Raw genomic sequence first — 22,022 nt, 5'->3', positions numbered from 1 at the left:
TGTTTTTTTTTGTTTTTTTTTTAATCAATCCTTGAAGAACACCACGAGGAATGGATAAGTACTTAAGTCAATCAGGATTTACCTGCAAGTTATCAAGTCCTGACAGCAGCACCGCAGAAACAGCTCTGGGACTGCTGGTGGAGCCGGAGAGCACCAGACTGCTGCTGCTGCTGTTGTTGTCTGCTCTGTTTGGACTCTGACTGACGTCATCCATGCCTCTGCACACAGGAAAAATAACCATGAGAAGCTATGCATGTTAAAGATCTAGTAGCGGTTCATCTATGGCCTGTAAAAGCAGACTAATCACGTCTCGTCTTCCCTGCGGACACTGTCCGCCACTCTGCCATCCCTTCCAACCCACAGCGAGCAGCTCACCTGTTCGTGGAGTCAGAGTTGCTGCTGATGGCTGTCACGATGGTCAGACTGCTGGCGCTGCTGCCTGGAGAGGCAGGTACCTTGAGAGCGACAAAAATTACAATTAGAAGGAGGCGAGGCAAAGAGGTGAGGCAAGAGCAACATTGAAGTCAAGTTACGACCACTGCTGGAATAAGAGTTTCCATAATGAACTGGATATGCAATCGGGTCAGGATTATCGTTGCTTGGTCAGCGAACACTTGATCCCTCACTTTATACAGCACTTTGTGCAACTAATGTATTTATAGCTTATTTGAATTTTGATTGGATTAGCTTACTATTAGTTCCTGTGAAGGTTTGGTACATGGGAGAGATGAGGTCTGACACCCATTTCTGGAAAATCTCTACTACCAACAACAGCTTTTTTATTATTTTATTGCACTAACAAATGAAAGTAACCCACTATGGAAAGGGGGGAAATGAAAAAAAGAAGAAAAAAGAAAAATTAATTGCTATAAATAGTCAAAGAGCTAAAGTGGGAAAATGCCTGATTGAAAAAAAGAGGAAAAATCTCTAAAGTGGATAAAAGAACTTAAAATGTAATAAAAGACATCTAAATGGTACCAATGACACTTTATAAATGCAACCTACGTTTTTCTTTGAATAGCAAGTTTTAGTAGTTTTTTTCTTAATTTCAAAGAATTTTTCGGAGGGTCTGCACAAACGTTATTTGGTGGAAAATTGCAAAAAGCTCGCAAACAATAGGAAATTAACTGCAACAAATAATTGCACCACAAGTCGACCTGCCGTCTTGCAGTGCACTCGCTTGTGAGTCCTTACCGAAGTGCTGGGTGTCATGAAGGCGTCGGGGGTCATCAGTTTGGGGATCGCTCCGCTGCTGGAGGCCGAGTTGGACAGGAAATCAGACGGGGGAGGAAGCGATGGGATCTTCCTCAGGTCAGTCTGGGAGCCGCTTCCTGACTCCTTGTCAGAGCTCTGGTCTGTGAGATGGTCTGAAAAACCTGAGAAAATGAGCCGCGGAACGGAGTGGAGAAATGCAGTGAAAACATACTGTACGTAGTTCTACGTACTGGGATTTGTGCATGCAGAATTGTGTGCACTTTCGGTTTAATTGATCTATAACTCACCAAAGTTCTCTTGAGAATCAGAGTGAGGAAGAAAGCTTGCAGAGCTGGAACCTCCATGAGGCTGAAACCAGATCTGGACATCCTGCAGACTCCTGAAAACAAACACATGCAGGCAATTTAAAGACGAACCAAAGTACTAAAGTTGAGACCATGATCAAAAATAATAGTGATTAAAAAAACCAAAACACCCCAAAATAGTTTAGTGGCAATTGTAGTTCTTTGTTTACCATTTGTGTGTCTCTACCAAAGACAAATGTTCCCATACCAATCTACTCATATTATAACACACACGTTTCCCGGCTTAATTCTTTTATCGCAATTCCCGTTTCAGCTAAAACATGAATAACAAAACATATCCTATTATCACCATTTAACTGTGCTACAATATTGAAAAGTGCCACAAAATACTATTTAAGAATATGACGAAGAGCGTCCTCATTGAGTTGAGTTATAAAGGACAATCACGTTGAAGGCCATTCGGAGTGAATCATCATTGATTTCCAATGAGACAAACTGTCCTTCGGGGACATTTTTAGTTTGCTTGATGCACACTAACAAATGTTCACACAGACTCCAGACACTGAGAGAAAACTTACTTAGTGTGGACACAGTAGAGTTTAATTTGGATGCCAGACTTGGACTCTGTCGGTCCTTGAGTGCCCTCTAGAGTCAAAACAGAAGAAATAATGAGTCATTTGGAAATAGTAATGCACCGTATTGACCATCCGAATATTAGCTGGAGTCCAGGGTGTGTGTGTGTGTGTGTGTGTGTGAATGTGAACCTGTGGTCATGCTCTCGCTCTCCTCCTCTGCAGGGAGAACCTCGGTGTGCCGCAGCCGGCACTGGCTGACATCACGGACCCCGAAACTGAGCACGGGGTGGGTGAGTAGGAACTCTGACACGGCCGTGAAGCTCGCCCTCTCTTTCTCCAGGTCCTGCCGCAGCTCCATCACGTACAGAACCTGGCAGACATGACAACATATCGACCTCCATCCCAAACATTGATGTGGATTTACATAGCGGACTACAGACTGTGATTTTGGCAGTCTGGTCAGTTTGCTTGCTGCACTGCGGGATGTGGGTTTAATAAACTTGGGTTGGAAATTTAGTTTTAGCATAACATCACTTCCAACTGAACCTGCGATGACAACTGTTTCTGGTTGAAAGATGACAATGTTGACCTTTCTTAGGATATTTGATGCCTGCAATTTTTGAAATGACCAAAATGTAATGTAATTGCAGTCTCATCAGTGGCCAGATTTCGTCAGGGGGGTAAAAAAAGCTTGTTTATTTTTCTACATAAATATTTGAATACTGTTTAATCCACGTAGCCGAGAGCATTTTTCTGACCTTCCTCTGAACGTCGGTGAGGATCAGATACTCAGCAGAAAGGTCCAGACAGGCTTTGAGACTCGGTGTGATCGAAGAGTTTAACAGATCAGGAGAAAATCTGCAAGAGAGTCAAACAAAACAAATCAACAACACGCTTTGAGTATGTGGACACGATCTTCCTTAAGAGAATCGACACTGGGTTGAAGCATTGCCTGTAACACATCTCGTTTTGCTCTTCTTTTTATTCAACTCCATTAGAAATTCTGTCCTGAAATGTGCTTTTTAGTGAGAATAATTATCACTTTTTAAGCTCTACTAATTTTTTCATTGTTAAAAAAAAAAAAAAAACATTTTGGGTAAAAGCACCAAACTAATTCCCAGATTTCTCTTGCCGATACTGATCACATGTAGCTCTGTGGTGCCTTCCCTGGGGACTCTCTTCCAACATCCTAAAATAAGCTCAGTGAAGCTAAATTGAGGGGAACGGGCATGTCACAACAACTCAGGTTTATGGAAATATTACAGATAATATATTGAACTCTAAAATACTAAAATGTCACATAAAAATGAAATGAGGGAAAATAACGCGCCTCATAATGTCTTGGAGTAAGTTTGCCGTCTCCAGTCGTAGTTATTCACTGGACACTGAGCAAACAGTGCTGGTCCTCCCCCGAGCTCAGCTTGTTTATCTGTGCTAAAGGCTTGTGAGAAAACGCTCTCTCTCTGAAACTCTGGGATCAGCTCTCGTCTACATGAATGTTGTTTATGTTCCATGTTTTTTTTCCTGGAAAAAAAACATGAGCCTCTTTCTATTGTTGGTTCATCACTTTTTGCTGGAACGGTGAGAAATTATTGCTGAAGCAAACAGAACCATTCCTGCTGCTGCTTCAAACTGACAACATTCGGGCCGGTTAAAAAACACAAAGACTTAAAGATTCTCTTCATCATACATGCCAATTAACTGTCACAAAAGAGTATATTAATGTATCTTCAAATCAAATTCTTTCTTTTTTTTTTTATTCTTGTCTTGAGGGCATCTTCTAATTGTAACCTTGATGTAAAAGCAACTGCAGCTTTGAAAGTGTTTCCTCTGCACCAAAAGTTGCTTCAGATAAAAACAATAAAACCCAATTCAATGTTGCAAATGTCAATGAAAACATGAAAAAGCCTCTTCAATTGCAAAGTGTTTTCCCCCTAAATGTATTGAATTAAATAGCTTTCTGACATTCACTTCAATGGTTCTTTAACACGCAATAGAAAAACTCTTGCGGCAACAGTTGAGGAGAGAATTCAAAGGGAAGTAACCTGATGGTCTGTAAACATGTCCAGGAGACGGTGCACCACATCTTTAACTCGTGGTTCTGATCTGCTCCAGTTATCAGGAACCTCCAGAAGGGAACACTGAAAAAAAGAAACAAGATGTTCGAGGAGTAAGGCTGGAAAGTCAAGACCATAAAGTTCTTGCCAGCACTGCCTGAGAGTCACAGAAATAAAAAAAGATGGCTCAGCATAAAGACATCAGCTCTTTTCTTTTAAAACAATGATTTGCAGCAACTAAAAACATGTATTGGCACAAAATGCAATGGTAGTTTCAAAAGTAGTTGCTAAAAAAAAAAAAAACAACAACAACAAAGTAATATTTCTTTGATTAACCACACTTACAATGTGCATTTAAACAGCAGAGTGCCATTTACAAAGTAAAAGTACTTCTTATCTTTAAAGTTATTTACTGAATTGAGTCCAGAAGTAAAATCATAATGCTGTATTGATTCGAATTTAACATGTTTCATTCCTGGAAATTTTTATGAAAAACTGTGATGTTCTACCCTTTGTGTCTCATATTCAGCTCGTGGTTTTAAAAGCTGTGTGCGCGTGTGCACGTGTTATACTGACTCGGGATCCTGCCGCTTGTGGTTGTCGCAGAACAGAAGGCAGGAGAGGGGATGTCCTGCGTGAGGCCGCAGTTCATGAAGACACCTGCGCCGTGAACCAGAAAAATCAGAACGCGAGGAATGGAAAGCAGACTGTGTGTACGAGAAGCTGCTGGACTCTGCTGTGAGCACCTGGGCTTGTCTTGTCCCCCTTCGATGTAAATCTGCCAGAACTTGATGTGGCCGTCGTGGCTGGCTGTGGCCAACACCGTTCCGTCAGGAGAAAGCGCGCCTTCACTGACTCTCTGCAGAAACGCGTTAAACAAACAGTTATTAATGAGGAAACGCCACCAAGATCAAGCTGAATACTCAGCTGCTCACTCAACACAATCAAAATACCAATAGCAGTTTGGATTTACATAGAATTTTATGGATTTTGTAGCCTTTTTTTTAATTTTAGATTTTGTCAATTTTAATTGATTGAAGACATCCAAGTAAACAGTTTCACATGTATCAGGAAGAAAAAAGGGGCAAACAGAATTTCTCTCTCATACAATAGCAATAAAAGAAATAACAGTTAATATCAAGTATATTGTAAAGATGGAAATAAAATATATATTCTATTCTTCCTCTTTTTATTCAAACTTCTTTGTATATGGCAACATATTTCTGCATGTAGGATGTTAGGATTGCTATTGTGTATTTACCTGGCAAGTTCTTATAATCTTATCAAGACAAGATAACTAGTAAACCTCAAATATTCACAATAAGAATTATTTTTTTCAAGGTGTATCAATGCATACAATTTAAATGACAAAAGTAGTTCAAAGAAGGCTTTCTTAAAAGATAAGCGGTACAGTTGTGTCTCCTCCTGAATGGATTGAAAAGACCCACCTGAGTGTGCCCCTTAATGGTGATGAGGCCTTCTTTCAGGTCAGTGGCGTCAATAGGCCAGCTGCTGTTGTTGGCTCTCAGGGCCTCCAGGTCCCACACCTCAGCCTGGAGGAGAACAAAGTTTGACATGAAATGTTTCCTTACATGAAGTGGGATGTCCATACGACTGCATTGGTCTGGCTGTTATTTGGAAAGATGTGCTTTTTTTTTTTTTTTTTTTAAACATAGGAATGGGGTGCAACAGATACAGTAAGAGCAACAAATGTTAACATCAAATGTTCATGTTTCTACTTTGAGCGGTATATTTTACAGCAACATTCAAGGGAGATTCATAGACTTCCTTTTCAGCGATTTATGCAAAAAGAAAAATGCTTCTAAATAGGGTATTTCTTGAGAGAAAATACTCCCAACAGTCATTTGACAGACTTCTTGTGTACGAGTGGGTTTTTGTTAGCACTGCAGAGGTGAATGAAAAAATAATAAACCACAACTACAAATGGATCTACTTTAATTTCCAGTCTCTGAGTCGAATGTGTCACATTTCCATCAAAAGGATTCTGAACGCCAGTTATGCAGCTGGATTCGTGTAATAGATCAGTTATACAGCAGTGAAAATTAGCTGCATGTTTTTAGGATTGTAGGAGAAAACCGAGGCAAACATGAGGGCAACATGCAAAGTCTACACAAAAAGGCTCCGGGATGGTACTTGAACCCATGATATGCTTGCTGTGAGGCAAAACTGCTAACCACTGCGCCATGGTGAATGTTATCACAAAGTATTTGCACTAAAATACTAAAATTCTGTGAAGTTTAGCAAATCGTGTTTTTATTGGTCCGGGCCACTCGACAGGAATTTACACTGTATGTGACCCGTGGACTAAAAATACCTTCACAGCTCAGACAGACACATTTTACCTGATTCTGTAAACTATTATTTAGGTGCAGCGCTGGTGTCGTTTCAACCATAACTTGTCCATCTTAATGGATCCCTGAAAACAAGCTGAAAGCTCACACTGGCCTTTCTGGCCGTTTAGCTTCTAACGTCCAGTTGTGTAAAACACTCATACCCTGTCCTCATGTAGAAGAGCCAGTGTCTGGCTGGTGTCGTCTTGGTTCTCTTCATTGTCGTCGAGGATGAACGGGCACCAGATGAGACGTCTGTGCGAGTTCAGCGGAGTGCCTTCTGGCCGCTGGATGTGAACCACGATCTGATCTCTGTTTGCAACTTGGGTTAAGGAAAAGGTTCCTGGAGGTTTCGCCTCGACCACCAGATCGAGCAATGTCCCAGAGGTTTTTTTTTCTGAGACGTGAATGAAGCAATCAACTCCTCAGCTTTGCACTAAAACCATGTTAAGTCTCCAACACAAACCAGAAGGGTCATATCTGAATTTTCCAGTTGAACTGCTTTCATATTGAATGGTTCCTCTCATTTTTTAGGAAACTCAAGACACCATTGCAGCCAGGCAGTTGGTTTTCACCGGGCATCACCACGAAACAAATTCCTGTCATGCTGCTATAATCTCACCATCGTTGGCAGTTCCTGCAGCCAATCAACACACACCTAACAACTCTGAAAGTCAAAATCTTGCAGATACTATCTAGATTGCGGTATAAAAAAAAGAGGATGAGAATGAGCTCTATATTTGATTTTTTTTTCTCTCCCCAGAATAAATTTTAAGAATTGGTTTAAAGACAATTCAAGGGAGACTGGATACGAGAGAATACCGCCTGATGACTCCTTCAAGGACGGGTCAACATCTGCTGCAGGAGCATAAACAGGCCAGTCAGCACTTTTACCTTGTCATTACCACAGATAAACTTTTACAGGCTTATTTTAAACATTACAGCCGAGTGATGTCCAGCTTGGCTTTATTTGGTACTTCTTTGCACTTTATTGTTCCGTAAATATTTTTTCCAGCTCGTCTGTATGAGAAAATTTTATTTGTGACTGTAGTCTACTTTAGCACCACAAACACACTTAATATATCTGAACGCCACATTTTATACATTTAGGTTTTAAAAATGTCAGTTAAGTATGACGTTATGTCAACAATTATCCCTCAACCTCCCTTTATGGCTGAAATTCTTGAACATTTAGATGAACTCTTTGTCAAACTGGAACCAAAAGGGTTAGGGTTAACCAAAAGGGGCAAAAGGAAGGATGAAGTAAAAACGGTTCACATCCACAACTCCATGCCCACGGTATACACACTCCTTCACATTAGGATACAGTATCTTGCTGCCCGTGCAGGTGAGCTGCCACACCATCAGGTTGCCCGCTTCGTCCACGCAGCCCAGCAGGGAGGAGTCGAGGTGGGCGAACGCCAGGTCTGTGACGGCGCCGGTGAATCCCTTGAGCAGCGACCGCTCGCCACCACCCAAGCTCAGGACACGGACCATTGCATTGTTGGTGGCTCCTCGGGGGACGAAGTGTTTAGTTCAAAAACGGGAGGGGAAAATTGAAAAACCTGTGGTTACAATACAGATCAAATCCACTGAACACCCACAGGAAGACTCAAAGTTTCACATTCAGTCAGATACCGTGTGAAATATAAAGAAAAACAAACTTTCTCATACATTTTGCCCACTCCACAGGCTTGTAAGAATGAACACATGGTCACGAGCAGCAAATGGCTGTAAGTGTCGAAAAAGTATGTTAAAAATGTTTAGATCATTAGCAAACTTCCATAAAGTCTGCATTGCTGGCCTCAATCAGAACAGCTATAGAGGTAATCCAGAGTATTTCAGAAATGATTCAGTAAAACAGCAAAATACCTGCAAGACTTGCGTTCGGAGGTAAAGTTTGTTTGTCAAAGCTACTTGTCAGATTAGTTCAATATTAGATTATATATAGTATTTCTCTGTGTTGCATTGACATCAATTAACTTCCAGACTTTTACGGTGAAGGAGGAAAGGTCAACGCGCAGTTAATACAAGAATGTTTTTAAAAATCCAGAAAGCAGAGATACCAGCAGGAAAGGATGGCTTTTTAATAACATAATATGGCTTTTTTTGCAAATACCATCACATACCAATACTACATTTTGTTTTGCTATATAAATATTTACGATTTTTTTACCATATTAATGCAATAATTACAAACTCTTACATTACAGAGAGATGTTTATACATAGTCTTACATATAGAGATTAGTATAAACAAAATAAAGGTGCAATAACAAAAACTAATTGGAACACTAGCTTATCTTGAGTCTTCAGCTTTGGCAATCATCTTACAATGGTAGCACTTGCTGCAGGGAACTTAGAAACTAAGTTAGTCTCGAGTGTTTGATTTTCGCTCTAAATTGAAACATGCAAGACACTCACCTCTGATGGCGTAGGCCAGGAAGGCGTTGGACACGGCGATCAGTCTACCGTAATAATACTTGTGCTCCCAGTCGTAGTTTGCAACAGGCTGAATCTTCACCTGAATGAAACACAAGTTCTCCTTTCAAAAAACTTTATAAAGAAAATAAAAATAAAAAATCCATTGACATTTTTGAGGGGGGTTTTGTTAACCAGGATGTGGAATTCAAGAGAAAACACAGGTATACAAACAGATTCACAATGTCATTCTTCTGTGTTTTACAATAAAATCATGTAAACACTTTCACATTACACTATATTTTTCCGACGGAAAAACAATTGAATCGGAGGATGTAGTGAAACTCAAAGCCATGAAATCAGCGCGTCTCTTTCTGATCAGGCTTCTTTGCTGCTGCCACTTCAAAAAAAATAAAATTAAAAAAATAACATGAAGCTTTATTGGTTGAACCAACAAATCCAACTTCAATATGGCCCAGCTAAAGCGAGACGTGGGACTGTGTGCACACATCTCAACCCTTTATTCAACGCTCCAAGAAAACAGGACAATTTGATCTCTCAGCCAGATAGAAAACAACCAGACTTACTGGTACTGTCATATGTCATACTGAAATGTAACAGACACAGATAACATTTAGAGGATAGGGGGTAAAAAAAAAACGTTGCCGTGATCTTTAAAAGCAAGGCAGCCCATCACTCCAGAGAAAGCAAACTCACGATTTCATGTTGAGTCATCACAGGTGGAGGTGAATTTATAAAAAGAAAGCAAAAGAACAGCCTCGGAGGACGTTCAGGTACTAAGTGTTTCAGATGCTGACTGCCTCTGCTGCTTCTTACCTTGTTGCTGCCTCGAGCCTTGCTGTTGATGCTGGAGTCTTGACTTGCCACAATCTCCACATTGTTGGAGATGATGGGAATGCAGGTCGAACCATCGTCACCAGAGAGGCAGCTGAAAGCACAGCACATCAGTTCAGGTTTCTGAAATGGAGACGTTAAGAGGCTGACTCCCCGGAGCCCACTCACATCATCTGAGTCTCCTGGACACTGCTGAGGTCCGTAGAGATGGGCCTGGTGGACTCAGACATGGTCGACCTATCTGTGTTCCCCAACAGGCCTGCTCCCAATAAACCATTCAGCTCTCCATTGAAGGAAGGTTTCCTCTGACCGACGCTCGACTGTGAATCTGAGAAGGACAACGAAAAATAGGGTCACTCGGAGAAATCAAAAGCCTGTCGAGTAAAGGCCTTCAAAGTAAAAGATACTAGAGCCTAAAACACGTTGTGACCACAAACAATCACATCAAGTAATCGGTTTTAGTTGAATGCCAAATTTTATTATATATATTTTTCAGTATCTTATTTCAAGTTCAGATATTCATTAAAAAAAACAACAACCAAAAAACAACAAAAGGCACCATTGGATGAATTAGCTTTACGAACATCACAACCTGTTTTTTTTAATAATTGCTTCAACTTTGTTTTTTGGGATACTCGTCTCTTCAGCCTCACCCTCAGTAAACAAATTTAGAAAACATGAGCGGCTGACACCTTTCAAACAAAAGTGCAGCGAGTAAAACATGAACTGGGGAGTGAAACGGAGTTTCTTGTATTCTCAGACGAGTAGACAGGTTTATTGTTGTTAAAGTAAGATAGCCACTTTTTACAAAGTGGATACACTCTTTCATCAATTTACCTCTGCATGCTGGGCACAACAAATCAATCTGAAAAACTCTAACTACCTGCCAATATTCCTTTAAGATAAAGAGGCCTGAATTGTGCTCATCACACATTCTTAATAACAAAGACCCTAATCAATGTCAGTCTAATTTTGGGGCACTTGTTTTCTCGACGTACATTTTTAATGACTGCACTCGGTCTGTGCTGACCCGCTCCAAAGCTGATTGTGTGCCTGCTGGCTCACAGCCATTAAAATACTGGGACACTTCAAAATAAGAGTTTAGCTTAAAGTTGTTTACTGCCTGTTCTCCATATTTAAAAATGAATCGGGATGCCTGAAGGTGGGCAGGTCTATCAGCGTTAAAACTGTGTTTTAGAGGTTAATTTCTCCTGTGACTTCACATCCAGGGAATTAACTGTTCAATACTTAATTCACTGAACTATTTCACACCAAGGACAGAGCACATGGGAACTTCTTCTGAAGAGGACATGGCAACACATAAGGGGTGTCCTTCATCAAAGTGCACTGCTCAGAGTGGCGTGCACACCTGCCATGTTAAGGTCGACACAACTGAGGCCACATTTATACATACCCGGGTTTTTACAATAACGGATATTTCCCCCTCTACTTTTACAAAAAATTAATCTTCATTGACACAGACCTGGTACGTGTCAATGTGGCCTGACTTTGACTGCAAAGTGCAGTACAGCAGGGTACTTTATTAGATACACCTGTTCAGCTACTCATTAGTGCAAACGGCTCATCCACCAATCAAATGACAGCAACTTAATGCCAGTGATGTTGGCTACATTCACACCGCAGGTGTTGATGCTCAATTCCAAGTTTTTGCTGTGATCCTCTACACTAAATTTGAAATGCGACCTCTATCAGACTGCCATGTGAACATTATGTGTAATAGGAGCCAACAACATCTAGACAAAATGAAGAGGAAAAGAAGATCCTCCAGTGCTTATTCGTGCAACTCGATCATATGACTTGGTCATCTGTGATCGAGGCCTGGATCTGGTGAGAAAAAAAATCTGAATTGCAATGTTTATATGGTCACAAAACAGGTCGCATATGGGTCAACTGTAAGCAGAAAATTGGAATTGTGTCATATTTTCCCGCAGTGTGAATGTGCCCTTTAATTGTGGCATGCTTGTTGGTCTGAGAATTTCCCGAAATCCTGGGATTTACAGAGAACAGTGAGAAAATATAAGACATGACCAAATTCCTTGTTAATGCCAGATGTCAGAGGAGTGTAGACGGACTAGAAAAGGCAAGAGTAAACCAAAAACCACTGGTAACAACTAAGTTGTGCAAAAGAGCATGTGTGAGTGTTCCCAAGCGGGTGAAGCTTGAAGCGACTGTTGATAAAAACTGAACACACGCAAGGAATACTTCAGTAGGATAACACATCATGTCAAGAATTCAGACAATCTCAAACAACAGTTGAGTTGCAACAACATCACAACTCTATGTTTACATAATCAAAAAAATCTACAGCAACTTGGTGATGTCATCATCTCAAAATGGACCCAAATCTGAGATTTCAGAGATTAAAAATCCTTCCAGCGCCTGTTGAATCTATGCCACTATTTCTAATTAAGAGGTTTATGTCAACCTGGGTCACAAATTGTTGCCAGAAACAAAAGGTATTTTGCTTGTTCTCCCTGTGCATGCTCCTGCCAGGTACTCTTCACACAATCGAAAGACACCCATGTTAAGTTCCTCTCAGACTCTAAATGAGTGTGTGTGGATTTAGTAGTGTTAGCCCTATGATGGATTAGAAGGAAGAGCCCAGAGGAGAAAGAACACAAAGGCCAACACTTATCTCTAGTCATATTATAATATTCAATATTATCCCTGCACATGTTTGTATTCCTAATTAGTGTGAATATCATGATCAGATTATTATTTGTAATTATTGAACAAGTCAGCCTCAACAACCGCGTGGTTTTTAAGAGATCACGTGGGGTGAGCGAGACGTTTGAAGTCAAGTCAGGTGAAATAAACACAGTAAACCCTGGCGTTCTCACTATGTTTCGAAAGATTTGGGACATTTCCCCCCCTTTTTTGTTTTAGTGTCTCTTCTGACTGACATTTTTTGTTTTTGACTGCTTAGCGTGGTGTTGTTTTTTTACGTATTCCTTTGACAAATTAAATAAATATCTAATTGGGAAATTATTGTTATTTTTACAGTTTCTCTTTAAACACGTAATACTTTCTCGAATAAGTACATTCGTGTTCGCTGAATAACACCGACTTTCTACGCAGTTTGTGGAGGCTCAAGCTAACGTTTTCGGAATAAAACCCTTACTCACATTTCAAAGAAGTAACAAAGCGCACTTCTAGGAAACCACGTAAACAAGTACGACACTGACGGTTCCGCAAGAATAGCATTTTTTTAGGTTTTACTCACCAGGCAGCATTTCTACACCAGACCCGAGACGTCAGCTAGCCCCAAGCTAACTTTAAGGATAACCAAGTTGAGGCGCGAGACAAGCACTTTCTCAATTAACGGGAATTAGGATACACCCGCTGGGTTTGGAGACGTTTCCTTTGCGGGCGGTGTGGATGCTGAGGGGCCGACTTTGCTCTCGTTCGCACTTTGCAGCCGCGATGCATTAAACCAACTCAAGCCAGCGGGCTAATCGGCTAGTTAGCATCCCATTAGCATGTTAGCATCCCGCGGCCTAAAGCAACGCAGCCGCTTCTCACTCCCGGTAATACTTACCGGCGCTGTTCCCCGGGCGGTCAAGTTTCAGGATGTCCCGTAGGTGCTGGGTCGCACCCTCGATATCTATGTTGGAGGACGCCATGGGTGAGGGAAAAGGGGGAGGCCGGGTCGATTTTGGGGGGGAGAAAATGATTTCTGCTGTTTCTGTTGTTCACCAGGAGCAACCGTCCGCGCCGATTCGAGTCCGACTCGTCAGTGAGTCGGGTCATTGGTTCCTACCACCAAATCTCCGCCTTCCACACGCAGCACGCATGGCGTAACAGCACCCCCTGCAGCTCACAACACGGGATGGAACGCACGTTCATTGAGAACTGAATTTCTGTTGTGGACGAAAGAGCTCACATTATTTTAAATTCTCGCATATGTGATTTTGTGAGAAATCCCCGAGCTTGGATGGTTTGGATGGCCCTTAGTTTGGCATTAAACCTATGAGCATCAATTGATTTCTGTATTATTGTAGCAAAACCTAAATATTGTATTTTCCTATTGTAAAATGCCAGCCCTTGATGTTTTCATTTATCTATAATCCATCCTAACAAGGGTTCAAAGGGGGTGAAAGGACGATAAAGAATTGTTTATTGTATACTTGGTGTCTTTTCAGTAGCTATAAACTGAAGTAAATACCTTGAACTCCTTATGCTTTACTTATAAGAATCGGACCAGAAAAGCGATCACAGAAATCACACATCAGGAGAACAGAAATCCTGAAGACAGACGTTTTCAACTATATCGTTTTTACATGATACTGAACATTACTATTTTCAATCTGCTGCTTTCCATCTGGTTGATGACACTCCAATAACCTGGATGCTGCTTCCGTTTTCCTCATTTTGCAGCTTTTCCTTAATGCCACTTCATCTCACTGATGCAATTTACTTAAACACAAAGTATAAAAAACTGCAGACGCAAGTGTGCACATTTAACTAGTTTTCAAAAAAAATTTTTAGAAAGTCGTATTTTGCTTTTTTTTTTTGTCGCCTGAACAGAAACAGGGTAGCTTTTCTCATCACATTTTAAAATATTTGATATTAGCTGTTGTCCAGTGTTAAAGCACCTTGTGATTGTGAAGTTGGATAAAGCCCAACAGATAATGGCTCTTAATTTTTAAATTTTAGAAGTTTGGCATTTGAGATATTAAGTTCATTTTGAAGTTAAAACAGGGAGAGGCTGCTGACTTTATCGTAACAAGGCCTTTGAATTTATCACCAGTAACCTTGAATCAAAGAAGAAAGAATTCCATTCTGGTATTAATTGTGCCAGTGCATGAAATAATAAGAGTAACTCTGAAAGCATTGGGAACAGATTAAACAAGGCCACACCTTTAAGAAAAGTCCAGGTTTTATTGTGTATCGTGGCTGTAGTCCATTTTAACTGTCAGACATGTTGAAAGAGAAGCAGAGACAGACAGGAAATGCAAGATCAGAACAAATAACACAGCAAAGCTGAAACTTTATGTCCTCCACGATTTTTTTGGTTTGCAGGAGCGAAACCTGCTGTGTAAGAGCGAATCGTGACAAAGTTAGCATCGGGGTGGATAAAACTTGATCTAAAGCCAGAGGAGTTAAAGTAAACGCTCTAAAGAACAAAAGGGGGCGGGGGGGGGGGGGGGGGGTGGATCTACAGACCAGTCAACAGCAGTGCTAACAGAACGGGGTTAGAGAAGAAACGAGGGGCAAGCGGAGCGGGTTAATGGCGTCGAGCAGCTGTTTGTCCTTCAGGTGGCTTGAGTGCAGATGCTGAAATGAGGGGACTCCCAGTGACGTGGCAGACAGGGGGGTCTGATTGGTCGGCCCATGACAGCTCTACTGGCTGGGCTGGCCTGGTGAACCCACCTGGATGAGGGTCGGTGATCGACAGCTAGAATCCGGTGTTTGCTCGTTCTGTCAGACAGGTGCCGATGAGATGGCAGGAGGGAGGAAGGACTGCTCTCTCCTCCTCCTCCTCCTCCCTCACTCCCTCTCTCACTCCCTCCCCTCCTCCATGCTTCATCACACAGCGCCCCTTCACTTTGGCCCCGCCCCTGCCCACCAGAGCACAGGGGGCCTGCTTAGCCAAAGTTGTGAAGAGCCAGCCTGAACATGTCATTGGTGCACACCCACGCATCGTTAATGTTCTTCAGGACGAAACTCTGGTGGAAGCCCATGACGGGGTCTTCATCCGCCTGCACACAAGCACACATGCAACCCGTCAGGACAACACTGGAAGCAAAAACAACACATTCTTTTTGGCTCACTTTCTAGAAATGTTTTTAAAATGGTTTCACCATAATGATCGGAGTATAGTTGAACATTTTGTTATGCAAATGAGATATTTTGTGCATCTATTAATCTGCACTGTCATCAATTCACGTTAGTATTGAAATATTCCGTTTCTTGATTAAATGTTACCAGAAAATTCAATTTAGGGGCTGGATTATTGATTTTTGACATTTTTTGTTCAAAAATTGTTTTGAAAATGATCACCACATAGTTGGTAACACTAGATAATAAATATTAGCAACAGTTTTTTTATTTTCATTCTTCAAATTGTCCATCATTCATTAAGACCAAGTCTGCTTTTGATCATCCATTTGTGGTGTATTTTAAGTTCACTTGTTTATTTTGAACTAGTTTCTTTTTAATTGTAATGAATTATTGTGATAGATGTATTCATAAGATTTAAGTCAATGTTTGAATTCAGTGATCATAATGTCTCATGCTGAAGTTGAATTACTTTTACAGTTTTAGTTAATATAGATAGACCTAATTCAAATCTAGTTATATAACCAAGTTAGCACGCAGTGTTTAGCAAACGTGTGTGACACTTTTATACAGTATGAAACACGGAACTAAAAGACAACTTTTTTGTCACACACATTTTTACCTTTGTGGAACACTGAAATTAATTTAGAGTAGTTCTTAGCCTTGGAGACGACCAGGGTGCTATAGTGCCCTTGAAATGAATGGAGGACGATGGCGGTGCTCACTTTTAGCTGTCCTACGACCATACTCATGATGCAGCTGTCTGGAGTCGGCTGGTGGTCCTGCGCCGTTATACTATGCGCTATTTTTGTGAAGGGGAGACTCTGGGAAACACAAAAGAAAACCATTTACAAGAAGGCACAGCAGATTTAGAAAAATCAATCAATTTAACAAGGACGCTGCTGAATATCTTCGAATCGATACAGAAACACGACCGGCTTTTCCTTTGGCTGCACGAGCCCGAGGACTTGAACCACCTGTGACATCAAAACGACTCGCAAGAGCAACTCACAGTGAGTTTGTCGACAATCGCCCTTTTCCCCTGGAACTGCTGACCCTCCCACGTAAGGCATGATGCATCGATCTGCATGGAGAGAAGGAAAGAGAGATGAGAGGATGAAGGTGAAGCTGTCTGCAGATGAAAACCACATTACATAGCTACTGAAACTGAGCGTTTGAAGGAAAGCTACAGAATCTACAGTATTTTAAGTAAACGTGTGTGCAGGGAAGCAGAAGGAGAATGCGGTTTCAAAATCTTCCAGAAACTGCTGTTTTAGATGATGGTTGTCATTGTTCTTCATGCTTTGAGACTGCACGATTAAGAAAAACACCTCCTACATTTCTCACTGCACCACAAAACACCACACACTGTCAGCCATGACAAAATATCAGAATATTTTTGTTTTGAACCGGCCAAAGACTTCTGCATGCCTTCTATTCTTTTTACACACAATATAAAATTGAGGGTTGAAAAATAATTCTGATTAAATAATCCAAACAAGGAGATGATAAAATTGCTGCTGGTGCTTTGAAGAATTGCATAAAATGAAGTCAGAGCATTCATGATGCATTTATCTTAAAAACATTTAAAAATGTTGAAAAATGAATGAATCGTTTTAAATAAAGTTTGTGTGATATTGTCTTCATTTTGCACACAATTCTGCTTGTTAATCTTTTATGAGGTATTTATGCACACAACATAAATATAATAATAAGCAGGCTGGAGGAAATCAGTGGATTAAGGTTAACAATCCTTTATGGAAATCTATTGAGATTTTTTTTTTTCCCCAATGTGGAGATGATAAACACTTCTGCAGTTGCCCTCGCAGAAGTCATACAAACTCAATTGAGTTGTCTCTCCCTGTAAAATGACAAGATTTTCTCTTGGCTCCCTCTAGAAACAAATAATCCCTCCCCCATTGATGAGGTGCCACACTTACATATATGGATCCAAGTAGTGATCTGTCAGAATCAAACATCTGGTAGTAGTGCTGTACGAAGCTGGATCCTATCTGCTCCCACGGAGGCTGGTCCACCATCCTGAATCACCCTGCAACACACTCTGGGCAGGACGGGGGGGAAATAGGTTCAATTATCACTCCAACTTCACACGCTCATCACTGCTAGTATCACTAAAACTAGCAGCGATAAAGAAAGAAAAAAACTAATGTACAGCATTTAAAATGAACTCGGTACAGTTAGTGTGTTCAGCTGCTGACTGTAATGCCCACTACACACTGTGCAATTCTCACGATCTTTTAAGTTCCCAGCTGGACACACTGTATGACATGAATCTAATATACGTACTTTGGGCACAACATGAAGTTTGCGGTGTGTCGCTTGCATGTTGAAATGCAGCCAAATTAGTAAATCCTGCTCCAAGACGTGGTTACATAATAGGTGAACTTTACATTTAAGGAAGAGACGATCAGACTTTTTGTGGTCTCCATCAAGATCCAAGTTGCTTAATCTTGCTTCAGAATAAAGCTTCTCACTCTGGGAGGTAAACCTCTTCAAAAAGATCAGCACAGCATATACAGTAGAAATATGTAATTAAATATTAGAAGATCCCATCCAATCATCTCAGTGTGAGTGATTTGACAGAAGAGGAAGAGGAAGCACAGGGGTATTTAAGTTTTCAGCCCATTCCCAGAAACAAAATCCATGATTTGTTGAGTCATTTAACATTTATTTATCTATTTATTTATAAGGGCTGGGCAGGTTAACACTTTATCACTTTGCAATGCTGACTTTATTGAATGGTTAACACTATTTTCTTTGCCTGTTGCTCATTGACTCTGGATACACACACAGGCCGGCGGGCTGCAATGAAGTCGAGCAATAAAATGGTAAATGCCAATCGCACTTTACACAATGTGAAACATTTACTGGTATGTTTCAGAGCAACACCCATAAAACACATTCAAAACCCTTTACATGAGAAACGTATCTCCACATGTGATCCAGAAGATGGTGTGGATCAGTGTTCCACAGACATCACTCGGTGCACTATTAGAACGTGTTCATATCCCCTTGTTTGATTCAGACCAAAGTTCTCTTCAGGGAAAAACCACTTTGTTTGGGCGATGTGAAATCTCCCACGAACAGCGAACCGGACCAAACAAGTGATCTCTGGCCCTCTTGAAATGCCAATTCACACTTCGACATGTCTAGCGGGCAGGGTGAGAAGACATGACATAGTGCACAATGCAATCTGGTTATTAAACAAATAAAGCTAACCATGCGAATCACAATGAGATGCAGCAAGATAAAGTTGGAAAATATCTTGCAAGCAGACGTGGAGTAAGTAGAAGTAACGAGGAAGAAGTATTGAGAAAGGCGCTCATTGATATCTGGTCTGAAGACTGTATATCGCAGTTGTTTGTGGTTTCCCATTAGCCACAAGCCAACTAGCCGAGCCATCATGGGCTAAAGCGGCAGGACTTTCAATTTTCTGTGCGGACTAATCAAATGGTTTCATCTGTACTTAGTCTCTGGTCAGTTTTTGTTTCAGGCAACAGCGCCCCCAAACCACCAACTGTTGCATGACATGTTCCAAGTGGTTTGGTCAGGTCTCAAAAGTCAATGCTAAGGCCACCTGAACTAAATGAACATGAAATGAATCAAATCCCGGACTATCCAAATGCGAAAGGCCCCTTAATGCTTCTGTGGAAAGGGAATACGGTTTGAAACAATAGTCATTTGAAATAAGTGTGAAATTATTGTTGTGATTATATACAAAAAGCAGTGTTGCATTTTTTTTCCTGCACATGCGCCTGTCCAAAAGGAAATTCCTCACAGTGAAGTGTATTGTACGGAAATTATGGAGGAAACTACAAATGACAATGTAAAATCTGAGTTCAAAAGAGTGAGTATGTGTATTAAACAATATTAGGGCTTTCCTCCAAACATTCCTGTCCTCTGCCAAGTTTATACAACATCTCATTCCTACTGATCCACACTTCCGTGTCAAAATCGGCCTTAAACACTATCTGAAGTCAACCTTTCCAATTTTAAGTGAGAAAAAAAAGCGGATTGTAATGGACAATTTTAGATAATATTTTATTGATCGTATGGGCCAGGTTAAAGCAATTAAATTTGGATGTTTCTCTGCAACACTACATATGGACAGAAACAGCTCCCAAGTAATAATCTCAAATAAAATTATAGATAAAAGAATGTGTTTACAAATAAAGAAGACCAATGTTGTCACAACATTCTCTCTCTTGTGGATCTATGTGTTGTGATCTAAAAACAAAAGCCCTGACCTCAGAACGGGACATGTACTAAAATACATTTCTCCTGGGCGTGTTTTGGCTGAGCACGACGTGACTTGTCCACTATGACACTGACAGCACGAGTCATGTGCTCCCACATTACGATACATGATCGCTGGAACAATCTGGACTCTCTCTCTCTCTCTCTGTGCTTAGCAGGCACGACCAAAGCACAGACCCGCAGCAACCGACGGGGAAAAGGGCAGCTGCGGCCCCGTGTGAGTGGTAGCAACCGTTGACCGGGGCGACATAAACTCGTGCTCGTGGCGAGTATTCATGCTGCTCGGCGCTTGTTTTAAGCTAGTTATCGTGAGCTAACTAGCTGCCGCCGCTAGCCTGAGCGCGGCGGTCGTGCTTACTTAACCCAAGACAGTCCAGAAAGAGAAGCAGCCTCCCCGCCAGCAAGTGTAACACGTCAGATAAATTACAGGTGAAGTTGGCCTGCTCGCAGACGGCTAAAAATACCCCGTCTCCTCCAAGAGTGGAAGCCTCCTGTGGGCCCGCGCACGGCAGCTCGTGAACCCCGGAGCGGCTACCCTACATAGGCGTGCCCGACGTTAGCTCCGAGCCGGGCGGGAGCAGCTCATTTAAATACTTATACCAAGTTGGACCGGGCCAAATGTGAGCCCAAAGTGTCGCTTTTTGTTTCGGTGTATGTTTCCATTCACTATTTAGAGTCGGGGCTCCCTAAAAACAAGTAATGAAAACTTACCTCTCACTAACGCCGAGGCCGGCTGCACGATCGCCCAGTGCGGTGTCTGGTCGCTGCGTCAGCACGCACGTAAAGCCGTTGCAGGCCCGGTGGATTGTGGGTAATGTCGTTTTAGGTGTCAAATTAGTCCGTTTATTTCGAAGGACTAAAAGTGACGCAAATGAGCTGGTAGAAGTTATTTTCTCTTATATTTTATGAGAAAAGTAATTTTTTTTTACTTTGATTCATCAACTGAATAAAATAAGTGTATTGAAGCAAAACATTTCAGGTTGTTGGGTTTTTATTAACTCCACTGATAAAAACTGACAAGGATGTTTACCCGTATGAAATCAAACATGTATAAGCACAATCCTCCAACAATAAATGGGCTGTATAATAAACACACAATGACACATTTCTTTAAAAAATTCCACCAAAATGCAGTCCAGACCACCACAGGAGATTCTTCCTTCCTGGGGACACCAGACTCTATGCCTATTCCTTGTAAATTGTCCTTTATGGTGTTTTGGCTGTCAATTCCATTCTTCCACCCGTACAGTCTTGCACATAGTAAAATTTAAAATTATTACATTTTTATTCTGGCATATCTCATTATTCCATATTTGCTTCTACCTGCACCCCTAAACAGAGCACCTGAAGAGTCTGAACTGTGAGATAGTTTCTATTATTCTCTTACTAGTTTTTAATTGAATTTTGTATCTTGTTTGTTATCTGCAGGCCTCCTATAGCTCAATCCCAAGGCCACAGTATGTAACAGTCATATAAGTCATTTAAATTGGTAGGGAAAGAAATGTGATTGTCAATACATGTCAAAATCAACATTTTCACAGCACAGAATATTTCATTCTTCAATGAAAAACATGAATGAATCAAACATGTGTCAACATTTTGGAAATGACAAGTTAGATGGATCATAAGTTCATAGAATTCCCACGTGTAAGAGAATTAGAAACCAATCGTGGTATCAATTGACCAATCACATTGCTGGTTACTGGGTGTAATATAAAACCACAAGTCAGTTGCTCAATGTGTACTTGAGACAATAATATGCTATATTTTTGCGAAAAAAGATGACTTTTGACAAAATTAGACGATGCCAAGAAGTGTTGGCCATTATAGACATATTTTATCTGACATAAATATGTCGTATGAATAACAACTGGACCACGTGCTGCCTACCATATGAAAGCAAATGCACGATCGCTGTATAGGCTCGAGTTTCTGGTCTTCAAACTCAGAGAAAAGGTGCAGAAAATGAATGAAAATGAAGAGATGCTGCACATATCTTTCAAAAGCAGCCAGTATTGTTGAGACTGAGAGCGGGAGTCTGTATACTGGCCTTGGTTGTATCCATGGCAATAAGACTGAAGTCTCATTTCATTTCTCATTCGCTTGCAGTTGGACCTTTTCACAAAAAGATGCTGAACACTTCATAGTCACAGGCGGTCACTCC

The 22,022-nt window shown here is 41.0% G+C and overlaps 2 protein-coding genes across 3 annotated transcripts in view; both read right to left on the bottom strand.

Moving 5' to 3' along the window:
- Positions 1-13,490, bottom strand: part of edc4 (enhancer of mRNA decapping 4) — a 34,639-nt gene extending 21,149 nt beyond the window's left edge. Inside the window, exons 1-17 of one of the 2 annotated variants that reach the window (XM_080505395.1) lie at positions 13,338-13,490; positions 9,947-10,106; positions 9,761-9,872; positions 8,927-9,026; positions 7,831-8,017; positions 6,668-6,815; positions 5,601-5,705; positions 4,899-5,011; positions 4,729-4,812; positions 4,141-4,236; positions 2,854-2,953; positions 2,285-2,465; positions 2,099-2,165; positions 1,503-1,594; positions 1,195-1,376; positions 376-455; positions 83-218 (exon numbers count right to left, since the gene is read on the bottom strand). In XM_080505395.1, coding sequence (XP_080361521.1) covers positions 83-218; positions 376-455; positions 1,195-1,376; positions 1,503-1,594; positions 2,099-2,165; positions 2,285-2,465; positions 2,854-2,953; positions 4,141-4,236; positions 4,729-4,812; positions 4,899-5,011; positions 5,601-5,705; positions 6,668-6,815; positions 7,831-8,017; positions 8,927-9,026; positions 9,761-9,872; positions 9,947-10,106; positions 13,338-13,422 — 2,028 coding nt within the window. In that variant the 5' untranslated portion in view covers positions 13,423-13,490. The remainder of the gene's footprint in view (positions 1-82; positions 219-375; positions 456-1,194; positions 1,377-1,502; positions 1,595-2,098; positions 2,166-2,284; positions 2,466-2,853; positions 2,954-4,140; positions 4,237-4,728; positions 4,813-4,898; positions 5,012-5,600; positions 5,706-6,667; positions 6,816-7,830; positions 8,018-8,926; positions 9,027-9,760; positions 9,873-9,946; positions 10,107-13,337) is intronic. The other variant, XM_080505396.1, reaches the window with a different exon arrangement.
- A 1,170-nt stretch (positions 13,491-14,660) lies between these two features.
- Positions 14,661-20,648, bottom strand: nutf2 (nuclear transport factor 2). Its single transcript, XM_080505255.1, has 5 exons — positions 20,570-20,648; positions 17,521-17,642; positions 16,593-16,664; positions 16,306-16,404; positions 14,661-15,501 (listed from the first exon to the last, which is right to left on the bottom strand). Exons 2-5 carry the CDS (start codon positions 17,617-17,619, stop codon positions 15,388-15,390), a joined length of 384 nt encoding a protein of 127 aa, XP_080361381.1. The 5' UTR covers positions 17,620-17,642; positions 20,570-20,648; the 3' UTR covers positions 14,661-15,387.
- Between the last annotated feature and the right edge of the window lie 1,374 nt (positions 20,649-22,022).

This window comes from Blennius ocellaris (genome assembly GCF_963422515.1).
Source record: "Blennius ocellaris genome assembly, chromosome: 11".
Lineage (NCBI taxonomy): Eukaryota > Metazoa > Chordata > Actinopteri > Blenniiformes > Blenniidae > Blennius > Blennius ocellaris.
This window is presented reverse-complemented; position numbering and strand designations above follow the sequence as displayed.

Excerpts from the sequence above, each read along its gene's own strand:
- nutf2 (XM_080505255.1), bottom strand. The coding sequence starts at position 17,619 with ATGGTGGACCAGCCTCCGTGGGAGCAGATAGGATCCAGCTTCGTACAG. Across the intron at positions 16,405-16,592 it reads CGATTGTCGACAAACTCACT|AGTCTCCCCTTCACAAAAAT; the intron begins GTGAGTTGCTCT and ends TGTGTTTCCCAG. Across the intron at positions 15,502-16,305 it reads TGGTCGTAGGACAGCTAAAA|GCGGATGAAGACCCCGTCAT; the intron begins GTGAGCACCGCC and ends GCTTGTGTGCAG.